General features: G+C 42.2%; 1 protein-coding gene across 1 annotated transcript in view; it reads right to left on the bottom strand.

Moving 5' to 3' along the window:
- KCNU1 (potassium calcium-activated channel subfamily U member 1) overlaps positions 1 to 15,021 on the bottom strand; it is a 128,874-nt gene that overhangs the window by 96,985 nt on the left and 16,868 nt on the right. The window contains 5 exon segments of the mRNA XM_070408066.1: positions 1,669 to 1,779; positions 3,605 to 3,696; positions 4,579 to 4,749; positions 12,969 to 13,044; positions 14,234 to 14,309. Coding sequence (XP_070264167.1) covers positions 1,669 to 1,779; positions 3,605 to 3,696; positions 4,579 to 4,749; positions 12,969 to 13,044; positions 14,234 to 14,309 — 526 coding nt within the window.

Genomic DNA, 15,021 nt, shown 5'->3' with positions numbered 1-15,021 from the left:
ACCAGCCTGGAGCAGGTGAGAGCTTCGTGGGCCTCCTCCTCAAGCAAGCTATTCTGACTTTTTACATGATGGCTTAGGGCTTAAAACTCTCTTGGAGTGAAAGTTGAAACTGCCAAGTCCTCTTAAAGGCTATAGGCCTGAAACTAACAAAGTGTCCCCTCTGCTGCATTCAATTTATCAAATCAAGTCACTGGCCAGTTGAGATTCAAAGGGATGAGCAAGAGACTCCATCTTTTATTGAGAGGACCAGAATGAAAGAACAGTAAGGGAAGGAAATATTAATAGCTGTATTAAAGGAAAATCTACCACAATTACAGATGGTGATAAGCACTTTAAAGGAAATATAACAGAGTAAAGAGACAGAAGGATTAGAAGACACTCATTTAGATTGGTTGAATAGAGAAGGTCTCTCTCAGTGCTGAAGGATGAAAATAAACTGGTCATATAAAGGTAGAAGAAATTCTTAGCAAAAAGAATCAATCAAAAAAGTGGCCTTTATAGAGATACAGGAGAGATAAGATATTAACTTTGAACAGGATTGTTAATAGTGGAAATAAAATGGTAGAAATAGAATTAGAATTTACTTAAGAGATGAAACAGATGATATTGATGAAAGTATACATAGGATTTGAGGGAGACAGGAGTATCAAAGACAATACTTAGTTTACTGCTTTAACTACAAAATATGTAAAGGTTGGTGTGAATCTTATATACATTCCTTTATGAGATAAAAATGTCACTTCAAATCTGTCTGACTTATTTATTGAGTGATGTCTAAATAACTTATTAACCATTTGGGGAAAAAACTGCTTTCATATTACACTAAATCAATTCCAGAGAGCTTAACTCTAAAAAGTTTCCATATGAAAACATGGAAATCCTAGAGAAACATTTACTATATACTAAAACACAGAGGCCTAAGGATGTAAGAAAAGCAAGAAATAAACAACAACAAAAAGAAGTGGATGGATTAAAGTACATGTAAATCAATACTATATTAAAATGAAAGCACACAAAATTAAAGGGCAAAAAGGGAAAACATATTTATAATATATGACACAAAACAGTTAATATTACAATACACTGAGTGCTCAAAAGCCAGTAAAATAACAGATGATCAACCTTATAGAAAATAGAGTAAAAATATAAAGAGGACTTTCAAAATGCACAAAAAATGTTCCATTTCACTGGGAGCCAAAATTGTAAAATAAAACAATTAGAAATCATTTTGCCTACTTTAAAGTCTTTTTGTATTAAATATGTATTTCCCAGTGTTTTACAAATATTTGGCTTGGATTCTGCTTGTGAAAATGTAAACTGCATAGAACAAAAATATCATCTATTTGAACTTTAGATTTCTAATCCTGTTAATTAACAGTTAGAATTATAATTATGAAGTATGCTAGACATGTGAGTAATCTGTATAGAATAACTTAATGATCTGTAATCACATAATAGTACATATACAGAAAAACATCTGGCAAAATACATTCTCAATTTTTTTCAGAAGTTACGTCTGATCATGGGATTTCTTTTCCTTTTCTTATTGCTTCTTATTATTTCCTAATTTTTCTATGAGTATTACAAGGGTCATTTTCTCCCATTAAAAATATCCACACATATTTCAAGTATTAATTTAGAGCCTATGAGCCAAACAAATACACTTACTCTCCCAGAAAAACAATCTCAGTGTTGATCTCCCCTGACTTATGACGGAGAAAATTCCTCAGGAAAGCAGTCACACTGTCGACAGTGATGTTTCCACAAACGACAACGAACCTGGGTAGCAAGAACATATTAGCTGGATCATCTGAGGAACAGAAATATCTTCCTGTCTAGATTTAGAAGTAGAAAATTAGCTTAAACTTAGAATTTTGTCTTATTTTTGTTGATCCTCACCCCAGGATCTTTTTTTCCATTGATTTTTAAAGAGAGTGGAAGGGAGGGGGAGAGACACAGAAAGAGAAACATCGATGTGAGAGAGACACATTGATTGGTTGACTTCCACTACAGCCCTCGCCAGGCCAGGGATTGAGCCTACAACCAAGCTACATGCCCTTGACCAGAATTGAACCTAAGACCTTTCAGTCCACAGGCCGACGGACCAACCACTGAGTTAAACTGGCTAGGGCTTAAACTTAGTTTTAAATACATTTAGTATTTGAATCACCCAGATTTTGAAGATGGAAACACCCAGGACTGCATCTCCATTATAACAAAAGCAGTGTCAGACTTCTGTCATCTCCAGTTCATCTCATACAGGGTATAACTCCACACATTAGAATTACATGTAGCTTTTTAGGAATACAACAATATCTATCATAACTGCTAGGTTTTTATGGTTATTTGTAACGTATAACAGACTTGAAATGTGTAATTTGATTTAACTTTGCACTTGGTTCCTGATTTGCTGATCAAGACATTTGTTCATTGAGGAATAATTGAGGCTCAGAGTATTTAATTGAGTTTCCCATAGTTAAATGCTGTGGCTGAGACGGCACTAGAATCTAAGTTATTTGTATTTATCTTCTGCATGTAAAATTATCTAGTAGTCACAAAAAGTGACTGCAATGGAGAGACACCTAGGACAGGTGCAAAAATATAAGCATGTACCTTTTATAGTGGAAACTAGCTATCAATTTCCTTAGGCTATATATATGCTTTTCCCTCTACTAATCAATTAAGAAAATGAAAAGCATAATTTTAGCGCATTTACCTTATATTTTCTAGACTTTACTGGCTGATCTAGCGTGGGTTATGTATCACTTTCCTGAGATAAACTGGGTCAAACTTTGGCTTAACTAGTTTATTTCATTATTTTCATTCATTGCACTATTTTCTTAGTCCTAGGTCCGTCTTGGTTTTCATCTACTATGTTAAGAGACCAAACCAGGAGAATTTACCTACATTGTGCCTCTTTCCTCTACAGTGGATAGAGACAAGATTAAAAAGAATCACTTCAAATTTAAGATCTCTGCTTTTTTTTTTCTTCTAAGATGTGAAAAAGCATAATAGGAACTGAGATAACATATATCCACAGAGAGAAAAGGTAAAAACAAGTCTGTTTTCCTCCTGGGAACAAATGACTGTGGCATGAACAAAGGAGATCTATGAAGTTCCGGTGAAAAGGCTGAAATTGCTCCTCACTCCAGCAAGCCTCTGCCCATGAATGAGCCCCATATGGTTTAAGGGAGTTTAGGCTAAGACAACTGAATTATTTCAAATTCAAACTGTGGCTTTAATTTGATCTATTATGTAAAATTAGCCTGAGTTAACCACATGCTTAACATGAATAAGAAAATTAGTAATGGAAATAAGAGGATAGTGATAAGGAAGGTCCAAATATTGTCAGAATCAATATTTGACAGTGAATGGCAACATTATCTGTCATTTCAAGTTGACTTAAAGCCCTTATGGGCATCTATATAGTAGTTTGTATCAAGTAGCAAATATTATCTTCTTGGTATTTATTTTAGTACAAACCTCTTTAGTGAATGAATGATCCTGCCAATATATTCACCTAGGTCAAGCAATAGGTGTTTAGAAAGGTCTGTGATTAGTAGAATATCTCAAACTGTAGAAATTATACTTGAAAGCTACTTACTTCTTTCCTTTGAGCACTTCATAGGAACTGGTGTATGTCTTCTTGGTAAGAAAGAGTTCCACGATCTCAGGGATATAGTTCGCAAATAGTATCTAAAGTAATCAGCAAATAAAAACCTTAGGTCTCATCATTTTAAAGGATACTGAGATTATAAAGGAGAAAGAAGGTGCACAAAATGTTGTCTGATTCATGAGGGTAACACTGTGAACTATAGTTTTAAAGAAAGAACATTTTTCTTTATTACTTCAGCCTTTGCATTTGATTAAAATGGAATAAAATGCTTTTCTGAATTCAAAATGGTGAAAACAATGAAGGAAGGATAAGCAGAAAGGCAACCTTCCTACACATTCTGTCCCCTCATCACTACAAAGTGCCCTTCAACTTGCTATTATTTAGGACCTTGGGGAAAAAGCTATATGGGACAGAGCAAAGTTAAAGGAAAATGAAATGAGGGGATGTAGCAGTGTGGACAATGTAATATCAGGAAGGTGAAGTAGAGAATGTGGTATGGTTTTAAGGAGTTAAAATTAGAAACTTGATACACACTGCTGAATCATGCACAGATGTTCCGTTATCTGAAGGAAAATGCTGGTTTGGAGAGCTTACTCATTTGAGCTGGAAGGAATAGAACTTCCTTCAGATCAAATCTCAATTTCCCTTCCCCTTTGGAATAAAGACTTTAATCAGATGGGCAAAAGATGAAGAAAGACAGGGGTGCTCAAGTCAATGTAGAGGCTAATAAGAAAAATCTACTCTCTTTTGCTGACCATCCTCATCTCTGGCAACCAAGCAATTACATCACGTGCTCCAGGGGTTGCAGTTTGGAAAAACATGGGATCCATATATCTTTTCATTTTCATTTGACACCTGATAATGTAACATTCATTCTCAAGACTATACTGCTTTTTTCTCACCATTAACCAAATGCCTTTCACTTCTAGCCACATTCAAAAGATATTGAAAATATTCTTCACCAAACTCCCCAGAGTGAAGAACATGATGAAGGTCCGTCCTAGGGATGTCTTAGCTACCACATCTCCAAAGCCAACAGTTGATGTTGTTGCCATGACCAGGTAAATGGAATCAAAATATGTTAAGTTCTGTGAATTTCTACCCTTGAGCCAGGGATCACCAGAATTTTCCACCTGTCAAAAGAGAAAAGAATTCAGGAAATGGAATCCAAGGGAAAGTTTACAAAAAATAAGCAAAATCACTTAATTCAATACAAATGAAATAAATGATTCCTAGATGGCTTTGAAGGGTTGGTAAATTGGGGTAGTGATTGTGAAGTTTTAGTGGGTGTTTTTTTTTTCACTGTGATCATTGCTGAAATCTAAGGGGGCGTGTAGCTTGAGCTCACATTTGGAATGCTCCCTAGTGAAATTTATTGCCCATATCTCTTTTCATGTGGGCATATCACCACATCCTGGAGCCATCATGGACACCAAAGGCTCTAGGTTTAGTAATTACTATTCATTCTCATTTTTCATCAGATCAGATTTATCTATCATTAAAGAAAGAAGCACTCAAACAAGCACTTCATTTCAGTGAACTTAACTTCATAAAAGCAAGTGTCTAAGGAAAAGTAAACAAACAAGTTTCCCAGGTTACTTCCCCTACTCCCCAAAAATATTTCTTCAGCAATTAAAAAAAACTCTGAAAAAAATTTCATCTGACTTCCCCCCTAAATCTCCATGTTTTAAGGGAACTAAATTTATCAGGTTACCTTTTCTATATTAAATAAAAAGAGCAACTTAGGCAATGACCCTATATATATGTATAAACTTATTATAAATATATAACATATATTACAAATAACATAACAATGATATATAATATATACAATTTTCCCTTTTTTACATTTTTAGACATGTTTCCAAATAGCTTACATATTTCCTAGACATCTTCCTTTTCTATTTGACACAAAAATGATAAAATACTAAAGATGTCTGGAGAAAGTAGGTTTTTTGTTTTGCTTTTAAGAACTGGAGTAGAAATTAGAAATAATGTAGTTTTCTCAGGCACATGATCACTTTGTAAAAATGTTATGTATGCCCAATGCTGACCCTTTTTTAAGTTTGATGAGCAGGTTATGTGTGGATTCCCACTCTGAAATAAGTAAGAAATTGTATGTCTATACTTAGTTCTCATAGCTGGTAGTAGAATCTGTTTCTACTGACTTCTGGAGTCTTCACTATTTTCTGAGACTATCCTATCTAATAAAAGAGAAACATGGTAATTAGCCGTACCTCTGCTACCCTTCCCATTGGCTAATCAGGGAGATATGCAAATTAACTGCCAGCCAAGATGGCGGCCGGCAGCCAGGCAGCTTGAAGTGAACAGGGAGGCTTCCTTGCTTCAGTGGCAGCGCTGCCAGCCTCTGAGCTTGCAGTTTGAAAGATTGTAACAAATATAGAAGCTAAACAAAACCCCAGAAACCGGCTTTAGTCAGCCAGGCTTCAGCCAGCAAGACCACAACATTGTTTTGAATACAGAAGGTAAACAAAGGCTAGAAACCTGCTTTCAGCAGCTGAGCCTCAGAGAGAAAGCCAGCTCTCAGTTCCAGTGACAGCCATAGAAGATAAATAAATGCCAGAATAAAAAAAAAGAAAAGAAAAAAAGGAGAGGTTTGGAGCTTCAGTTGCCCGCCAGCCTGAAAATAGCCCTCAGCCCCTCACCCAGACTGGCCAGGCACCCCAGTGGGGACCCCCACCCTGAAGCAACAAGATGGCAGCTAATTTGCATACTGAAGGCAGGTGGCAGCAGGCAAGGCTGTCTGTGGTCTGGGACCTGGATCTGTGACCCTGCCAGGCGGGGGGCAGTGCTTGAGGCTGTCCGCGGTCCCAGGACCCAGATCTGTGACCCTGCCAGACGGGGGGCACCGCAGGAGGCTGTCCGCAGTCCAGGACTCTGATCCATGACCCTGCCAGGCGGGGGGCAGTGTTTGAGGCTGTCTGCGGTCTGGGACCTGGATCCATGTCCTCGCGAGTGGGGCGGCAGTCCTTGAGGCTGCCCGCGGTCCCAGGACCTGGATCTGTGACCCTGCCAGGCAGGGGGCACCGCGGGAAGCTGTCTGCAGTCCGGGACTCGGATCTGTGACCCTGCCGGGCGGGGGGCAGTGCTTGAGGCTGTCCGTGGTCCCGGGACCTGGATCTGTGACCTGGTGGGCAGGGGGGCAGCACGGGAGGCTGTCTGCAGTCCGCGACCCGAATCTGTGACCCTGCCAGGTAGGGGTCAGTGCTTGAGGCTGTCCATGAGACCAAGACACGGATTTGTGACCCTGCCTGGCGGGGGGCAGCGCTTGAGGCTGTGCACTGTCCTAGGACTCAGATCCGTGACCCTTCACGTCGGGGAGGCAGCCATCAGCGTCCAGGAGTGACTGCGCAAGATCCGCCTCCTGGCCCAGAAGGTGCAGGATCTTAGGGACAGCCACCATGGGGGGCCAGACTGACGTCCTCCTGGCCGCACCACAGGGGTTTTCGGATCTGCAAAGCCAGAGGCCTCCGATGTGCACATCCCCCCTGGCATGCGAACATCCCCCAGCACACTGTCACCCTCCCGCGCCTGCAACAGTTGCAAACCAAGGCGTGCACAAGTTCCCCCTGCCTCTCCACCGCACTTCCATCAACCCGGCATGCCTAACACCCCCACAGGATGTGCGCACATCCCCTCTGATGCGCTCACATCCTTTGGAGAGTGTCTGGGTGTTCTGGGTGCTGAGAGTGTGCACCTCTGAGATGACAGTGAGAGGGCGGAGTGGTGATGCCCTGTTCCCACGGAGGCCAATGCAGCTACGAGATCACCTCTGGGGGGTTAATGCAGGTGCTGAGTGGGAGCAGGTGCAGACAGACACACCTGGTGGGTGTGGGTGGTCCTCTCTGAGGTGTCTTCGGTCAGCATTCAAGATCAAGAGCCCAGAGGCAGAGAGGAATTTCGTCCTCTCAGTGAAACAGTGGAATAGTCGGGGCGACTGTAGAGGAGGAATGTGCACTTTGGGTGCCAGCACCCATAAGTGAAGGCTGCCCTGACTGAGCCTTGCTTGCTTGAGGCCTAGAGCACTCCTGCCGGGCAAGGGGTGACAGGACGTGCTTTTCCAAATTAATGAGAGAAAATGTTGATTCTCCTGCTGCCCACAAAGGTGGAAAGTGAAGTGGGGAGACATGTGGGGAATGAGCAAGGTTCCCTGTCTGGGGGTTCCAAATCTGCTGTTGGTTTCTTTCACCACTAACTAGAGATATACAGGGTGTCCCCCCAAAATGTATACACACTTTGAATACCTACTAATTCCAATGGTTTTAAGCATAAGAAAGGAACAACAATGGAGCTGTTATCTGTTAAAAGTGTGGGCACAAACAGATAGTTGGACATTCCCTGAGGTATCTCAGATTGGAGAGGGTGAAGGCCAGACTGAGGGGCCCTTTCTCCCCCACTACCCCAGTGCACGAATTTTGTGCACCAGGCTAGTAGTCTCTATATATAAAAGCCTATGCAACCGTTAGACTGATAGCTATAACGTGCACTGACCACCATGGGGCAGACGCTCAATGCACAGGCATGGAAACATGGAACAGACTGATGAATCTCAAAGGGAAGTGGGGAGAGGGGAGGGTGGGAAGAGATTAACCAAAGATCTTATATGCATATTAGAGGCTCAGTGCACAGATTCGTGCACTGGTGGGGTCCCTTGGCCTGGCCTACGGGGATCAGGCCAAAACCAGCAGTCCGACATACCCCGAGGGGTCCCAGATTGTGAGAGGGTGCAGGCCAGACCAAGGGATCCCACCGGTACACGAATCCATGCACGGGGCCTCTAGTTGTACTACAAGAAAAACAGATATATAGTATATTTTACCCAGGCATACAAGAGTTACTTGTGACTGTTCCCTTTAAGTAAAACCTTACAGTTTCTTTTAATAACATCTTAGCACATGGTTTCAATCACATCCTTGTACAACATGTACAAACTAAAACTAAATTTATTTCAACCTGGAAATGGCCTTCAGAATAATTTAACCCTTTAATGTTTAATTCAAAAAGCAACTGAATTTTTATGTTTTTAAATTCTGTTTCAATTTTAGATTAATGTGCTATGTAAGTGGAGGATACAGGGACACAATCCCATCTCCTAACTCCACACCATTTGTATTAGATACATTATTTTTACACTAGAGGCCCAGTTCATAAAATTTGTGCATGGGTAGGATCCCTAGTCCTGGCCAGTGATCAGGGCCGAATAGGTTCTCCACCTCCCGGCCTCCCCACCTCCTCCTTTCCTTGCTCCTTCAGCACCCCACTGCCACCACTGGTCATCCTCCATGTTCTGTGCCACCCCCTGGTGGTCAGTCCACATCATAGCGAGCAATTGAACTCCTGGTCGAACTCCTGAGGGGACAATTTGCATATTAGCCTTTTATTATACAGGACTAGAGGCCCAGTGCACAAAAATTTGTGCACTCGGGGAGGAGGAGGGGTCCCTCAGCCCAGCCTGTGCCCTCTCTCAGTCTGGGACCCCTCAGGGGATGACCACCTGCTGGCTTAGGCCCGCTCCCCAGGGGATTGGGTCTAAGATGGAAATCAGACATCCCTTTGGCAGCCAGGCAGACCTCGGGGGATGTCCACTTGCCAGCGGGGAGCAGACCTAAACTGCAGTTGGACATCCTTAGCGCTGCTGAGGAGGCAGGAGAGGCTCCCACCAACACCGCTGTATTGGCAGCTATCAGCCTGACTTGTGGCTGAGCAGAGCTCCTCCCATCTGAGAACACCCTGACCATTAGAGGGCAGCTCCTGCATTGAGCATCTGCCCCCTGGTGGTCAGTGTGTGTCATAGTGAGCAGTCATTCCCAGTCTTTCTGCTGTTAGGGTCAGTTTGCATATTACCCTTTTATTATATAGGATAGAGGCCTGGTGCACGTGTGGGGGCTGGCTGGTTTGCCCTGAAGGGTGTCCCGAATCAGGGTGGGGTTCCCACTTGGGTGCCTGGCCAGCCTGGATGAGGGGATGATGGCTGTTTGCAGCTGGTCACACCCCCTTCAGGGTGAGGGTCCCTACTGGGGTGCCGGGCCAGTCTGAGTGAGGGGCTGAGGGCCATTTTCAGGCTGGCGGGTGACTGAAGCTCCCATCCTCTCCTTTTTTTCTTTTTTTTTTTTATTCTGGATTTATTTACCTTCTATGGCTGTCACTGGAACTGAGAGCTGGCTTTAGCTCTGAGGCTCGGCTCCAGCTCTGAGACCTCGGCTGCTGAAAGCAGGTATCTGGGATTTATTTACCTTCTATAATTGAAACATAGTTGCAGTTCCAGCTCTGAGGCCCGGCTGGCTGAAAGCAGGTTTCTGGGGTTTGTTTAGCTTCTATAATTGCAACACTGTTTCTTAGAATGCAGCTCAGAGAACGACAGCAGCAGGCAGGGAACCTTGGCTTCCTCCATCACTGGAGCAAGCAAGCCTCGTGTTCACTTCAGCTGCCTGGCTGCCGGCCGCCATCTTGGCTGGCAGTTAATTTGCATATCGCCCTGATTAGCCAATGGGAAGCGTGTCAGAGGTATGGTTAATTACCATGTTTGTCTATTATTAGATAGGATTGCATATGTGAGTTCTGGTCAAAACCACAATTCCCTTAAATAATCCTTAGTTCTATTTTAAAGTCATCCAATAATCACCACCACTAATTTTTATTATGGTTTCTTCATTCTTGAGTTCTTAGTTTTGATTCATCTCCTCTGGTTGGATTTTATCATTAAGACACATTTTTTAAAAGGGGTTCATAGGTGCGATTTTCTCCACCTGCATAAAATGACAGGATAGGTTGCACTTCCTTTCACACAAACTTTGCAGACACTGCTCTATCATCTTTCTGTATTGATTATGCTTCCAAGAAATCTGAGGCTAGTTTGATTTTTCTCCCCCTTTTATAGACTTTGCTTTGTTCTGCTTGGTTTCTCTCCTTATCTTCAAAGGTTGGTAAATTGCTCCAAAAAATAGTTAGGATAAATAATTTAGGGTTATTTTTCCTGGATTCAGTATATCCTTTAATCTACAAATTCAAAGCTTCATTTTAAATATTTTTTCTGGTGCCATTTTTTTGTGTCATTTTCTTCTTCAGAAACACTAATTTAATGGTATGCTGAATCCACATTGCCCATCTTCCATGTTTCTCCTCAAAAATTATTTGAATGTCTTTAGTCTTTTCCATGTCAGTGTTTTTGCCTCAATCCTGCCCACTGTGTCTCTGAACAGTTTTTGCCACATTTATTAAATGCCTGTTCTCCCTAATGTGGTTTTTCAGCTCTAAGATACTTTTTCCTTGGATACTTTTAGCCCATTTTAACTCCTGTTACTGTTTAATATTCTTTTATTTAAAATCATCTATATTTTATTTGGAATATCATTTCTAGTTTTTAAATCACTTTGTATTTTTTTAATCAAATATAAATATGTTTTTAAAAACCTTTGTTTCATTGGACAAATTATCCTTTAATTGTTGTTCTTGTAACTGCTATATTATGCAACTGTTGTTACCTTAATGTCTGCTGTCCATCATACCCTCTTGCTACTTCCAGAAGAATTTGAGGATAGGCATTGTGTTGATTACTTTCTGGTTAATGTTCACCTTTGAATGGCATCGACTTTTAGCTGTGAGTTTGGGAAGTTGGTGAGGTTGGGACAAAGATAGCTTTTATTTTGGTTTGTCATTTCAAATATCCTCTCGGCAAAATCTGCCATTTTCTTTTCTCTGGTTTTTTAACATTCCAGATGTTAGTGTGATTTACAGTGGATCCCTTTAAGTCACAAGCTATCTGGTTGCTTCTCCTTCTTGCTCTACATGCACCCTTGCTGGAGGTCTCCTTGCCTGGGAGACTGGATGCCCAACAAGGACACATATTCACATTCTTAGAAGGGTAAAGCAGAAAAATTGAATGGTTCAATAAGCCTGGCAGAGATGGTGTCCAACTCAGGAACACATGCCACTTACAGGGAACAGCTAGTCTTTGACTAGGACTGTTGATGGCCTTAGTAGAATGGGTTCCAGAACCTTGTATTTTTTCCAAAAATCCAGAAATCTTCGTTTTTAAGTGAGTTCTCCATAAAAGTTAGCAAGCAATAAAAGTAAAATACAAACATAAGTAAGGCAAATTAAATGTGACTATAGGCCACATTCAGCCTGAGAGCCTCTCATTGGAACCGCTATTGAAGGCAAAAAGTCCTGTTGCCACGGTTTCTGCTTAGCATTCTCTTCCTCCGATTCTGTGATGGCCAACAGGTCTCTACAGAGACACTTCTCCCATGGGAATCCCATGCCCCCAGGACCAACCCTCTGGCTCCAGGGACCTGCCTTACTGCTGTGACACTTCTTTCAGGAGAATCTCTCACCTGCTTGCTTCAGTGCTGAGAAGGGAAATGGCTGGTTTCAGATTTTTTTTTTTTAATTTTATTGATTTTTTACAGATAGGAAGGGAGAGGGATAGAGAGTTAGAAACACCGATGAGAGAGAAACATCGATCAGCTGCCTCCTGCACACCTCCTACTGGGGATGTGCCCGCAACCAAGGTACATGCCCTTGACCAGAATCAAACCTGGGACCTTTCAGTCCACAGGCCGATGCCCTATCCACCGAGCCAAACCGGTTAGGGCTGGTTTCAGATTTTTTGAAGGTTCATATGTCACAATTTGCATTTGGAGTTTAACATTTTTCTTGTTATTGCTTTAATTTTGAGAGAAGGACTCATGAGAAAACTCCTACATTTTTTTTTGTTTGTTTTGCTTTGCTTTTCTCAAAGGCCTCTATAGACTTTTAACATCCCGCTTCAATTTCTGCATTTTCTAGGAACTTCTTTCTTATGGCTGAAATCCATTTATTATATTAATGTGGGCTAAAAACTAGCCTTACCATTAGGCAAAGGAGGCAGCTATGTATACAGGTTTATTTCAGGAGAACAAACAAATCCTAAAACTCCCCTTTGCAATTCAGCAACACTTCCCCCACAATTCTCCAGCTTTTATCCTTAAATTCTATCAGCGGCTTCACTTACTTGACTTTTTATTCTTTTTAAAAATTCTGGAACCCTTATGAAGATGCAGAAATAAATTTTCCCTATTGCTTATACCTTTGAAGGGTAAGCTTTGTTAGATCCTTTTCTGAGTGTAGGTTTTGAAAGCTGGAAGAAGTAACATAGATACCTTGAGGGTAGGAGATACGTATTTGTCATAAATATGGGAGTGGAGAAAACCCTGAAAAGGGAAGTAGAAAGATAAACTTCACACCAGTTACAGTGATGGAGACAGGAGCTCAGAAGGATTACCCCCATTTTTTAAAGAAAAGACATTTACGATGACCGGCACCATTATAGAGAGTGTGATGAGATGCTTACCAAGTGAATGAATCCTGCAGCCGTGAACCAGGTACTGAAAACTATGGATAACAGTTTGGAAAACTTCAATCCATTGCTAGAGGAAGAAAGACAAAGAGCTTTTGGGTTCTGACAGTTCTCAGCACAACACAATTGCCTCATCCTCTAAAATCTTGCTACTCACAGTAGGGCTCATGGACCTGACACAAGGATACGCTCACCTGGGAGTGTGTTAATGCAGAATCCCAGGCCCACCCCTGGTCTAGAGATCTGCGGTGTTATAGGGTCCTCTGATTCATATACACATTAGCGTTGAAGATGCACACACCCAGTTACATACACTTGCTGAAAAACCTTATATTTTGCTATGGTATCCACTGGCCTAATGTTACACTGCATTTAAAACCTATCATATATGTATCATCATAAAATAAATTTAATAAATTGCTACATTGTCGAGAGGAATTGTACAAATGTCAGTGTCCCAGGCATCCAGAGTGGGCTTGCACAATGATACTGAGTAGGTCACAGAACTGTAGTTCCATATTGACAGCCTCAGCCCAGGACCTATGAGTGAAGAGGATCAGATAAGCTCCTGTCTCTTAAATGAAGCCCTAGCAGTTAGCTGAAATCTCTGTGGTTTTCAGGTATGTCCACCTATCACACAAGGACAGCCTTTTACCATCTTGAATGCTCCATCATGCATAAACATTTAGAAGTGAAGTCTGCCTGGCCTGTAATATTGATGTTTCTGGTGAGAACATAGAGACGCATGGAAATTTTGAGTGGGTAACATAAGACCATCCTGCTAAAACGTTAGAAGTACTACTATATTGCTGCTCAAAGGTAGTTTGAATTATTTTTTGAGACATTTGTAAGCAATAGTTCCCTGCTGCTATTGGGCAGCTCTCATGCATGCTCTTAGGTCCCAGCCAGGAAAGACATGATTCATAACTGCAAATGTATAGAACCAAAGCCTCTGAATTGTTCTGAGTTTTTATTTGGGTAGTGGTGGTAGGGGAATCACAGCCTAAATGGACTTACACATTGTGGCTCTACAAAACAAAGAAGAAACAAAACCTTCAAAATGATTGCAAACTTTTCAGCTAGTGTGTGATGTTAACACAGTGGGAGGAAGTGAGTGACTACTATATTGGCAGCTATGGGATTTTGTGATTTTTGCCCTGAAATTCTGATGAGAAATTAGTTGAATTGAAGGTGTAGTTAGCATTTTCATTTCCTAATCCAAAACAGTAAATGAGTAGTATTTGAGGAAGGGCATTTACCTGGTCCTGATGGCTCTCAGCATTTGCAAGATTTGAGGGAGTTCTAGCAGCCGCAATGCTCTTAGGAACCTTAAACCTAGAAAGCAATAGAAAGAAGAATGCTGTCAAAAGAAGAGGGTTACTCCAGAAAGTGAGCTGAATTATAACACAATGGGGAATAGTTACACTCTTCCTCTCCTTGAAATACTCAAATATAATCCTACATAATAAAAGCCCAACAACCAAAATGGCAGAACAACCAGAAAGACCAGAGACCAGAACGACTGCAGCCCCTTGCCCCAGCTAGTCCCATTACCCAGAGGGGACCCCCTCCCCGATTGGGGGCATGGCTGGCCTGCAAACTGCCCACGGCCCCTCACCCTGGCTGGCCCTGCCCCTCCACAGGGACTCCCACCTTGTTCCGGGGCCCCAATCAGGGCAGGCCAGCTGGCCTTGACCTGTGCACCAGGCCTCTATCCTATATAATAAAAGGGTAATATGCAAATTGACCCTAACGGCGAACAATCAGAATGACCACTCAACCAGTCACCATGAGGTGCACTGACCACCTCTTGGTCCCTCTCCCTAGCCAGCAGGCTCCTGTCACCTGATGGTGAACAGGAAGCCGGGGGTGGGTGGCAGGGGATGTGGGTGGTGCCAGGCCAAGGCCCCTGCCCTGCCAGTCGCCCCCCACACAGAGGGCAATCCGTGGTGGGGGTGGGCCCGTCGAGCAGGCGGGAACAGCCAACCTCTGGGTCCCTTCCCCAAGCCGTCAGGTTCTGATCACCAGGGGTGGGTGGTGGGGGGGG

Source organism: Myotis yumanensis, unplaced genomic scaffold, assembly GCF_028538775.1.
Source record: "Myotis yumanensis isolate MYYU_CA2020_CCGP unplaced genomic scaffold, mMyoYum1.0.hap1 SCAF_3, whole genome shotgun sequence".
Classification (NCBI taxonomy): Eukaryota; Metazoa; Chordata; class Mammalia; order Chiroptera; family Vespertilionidae; genus Myotis; species Myotis yumanensis.
The sequence above is the reverse complement of the archived record's forward strand: the minus strand, read 5'-3'. Positions and strand labels throughout refer to the sequence as shown.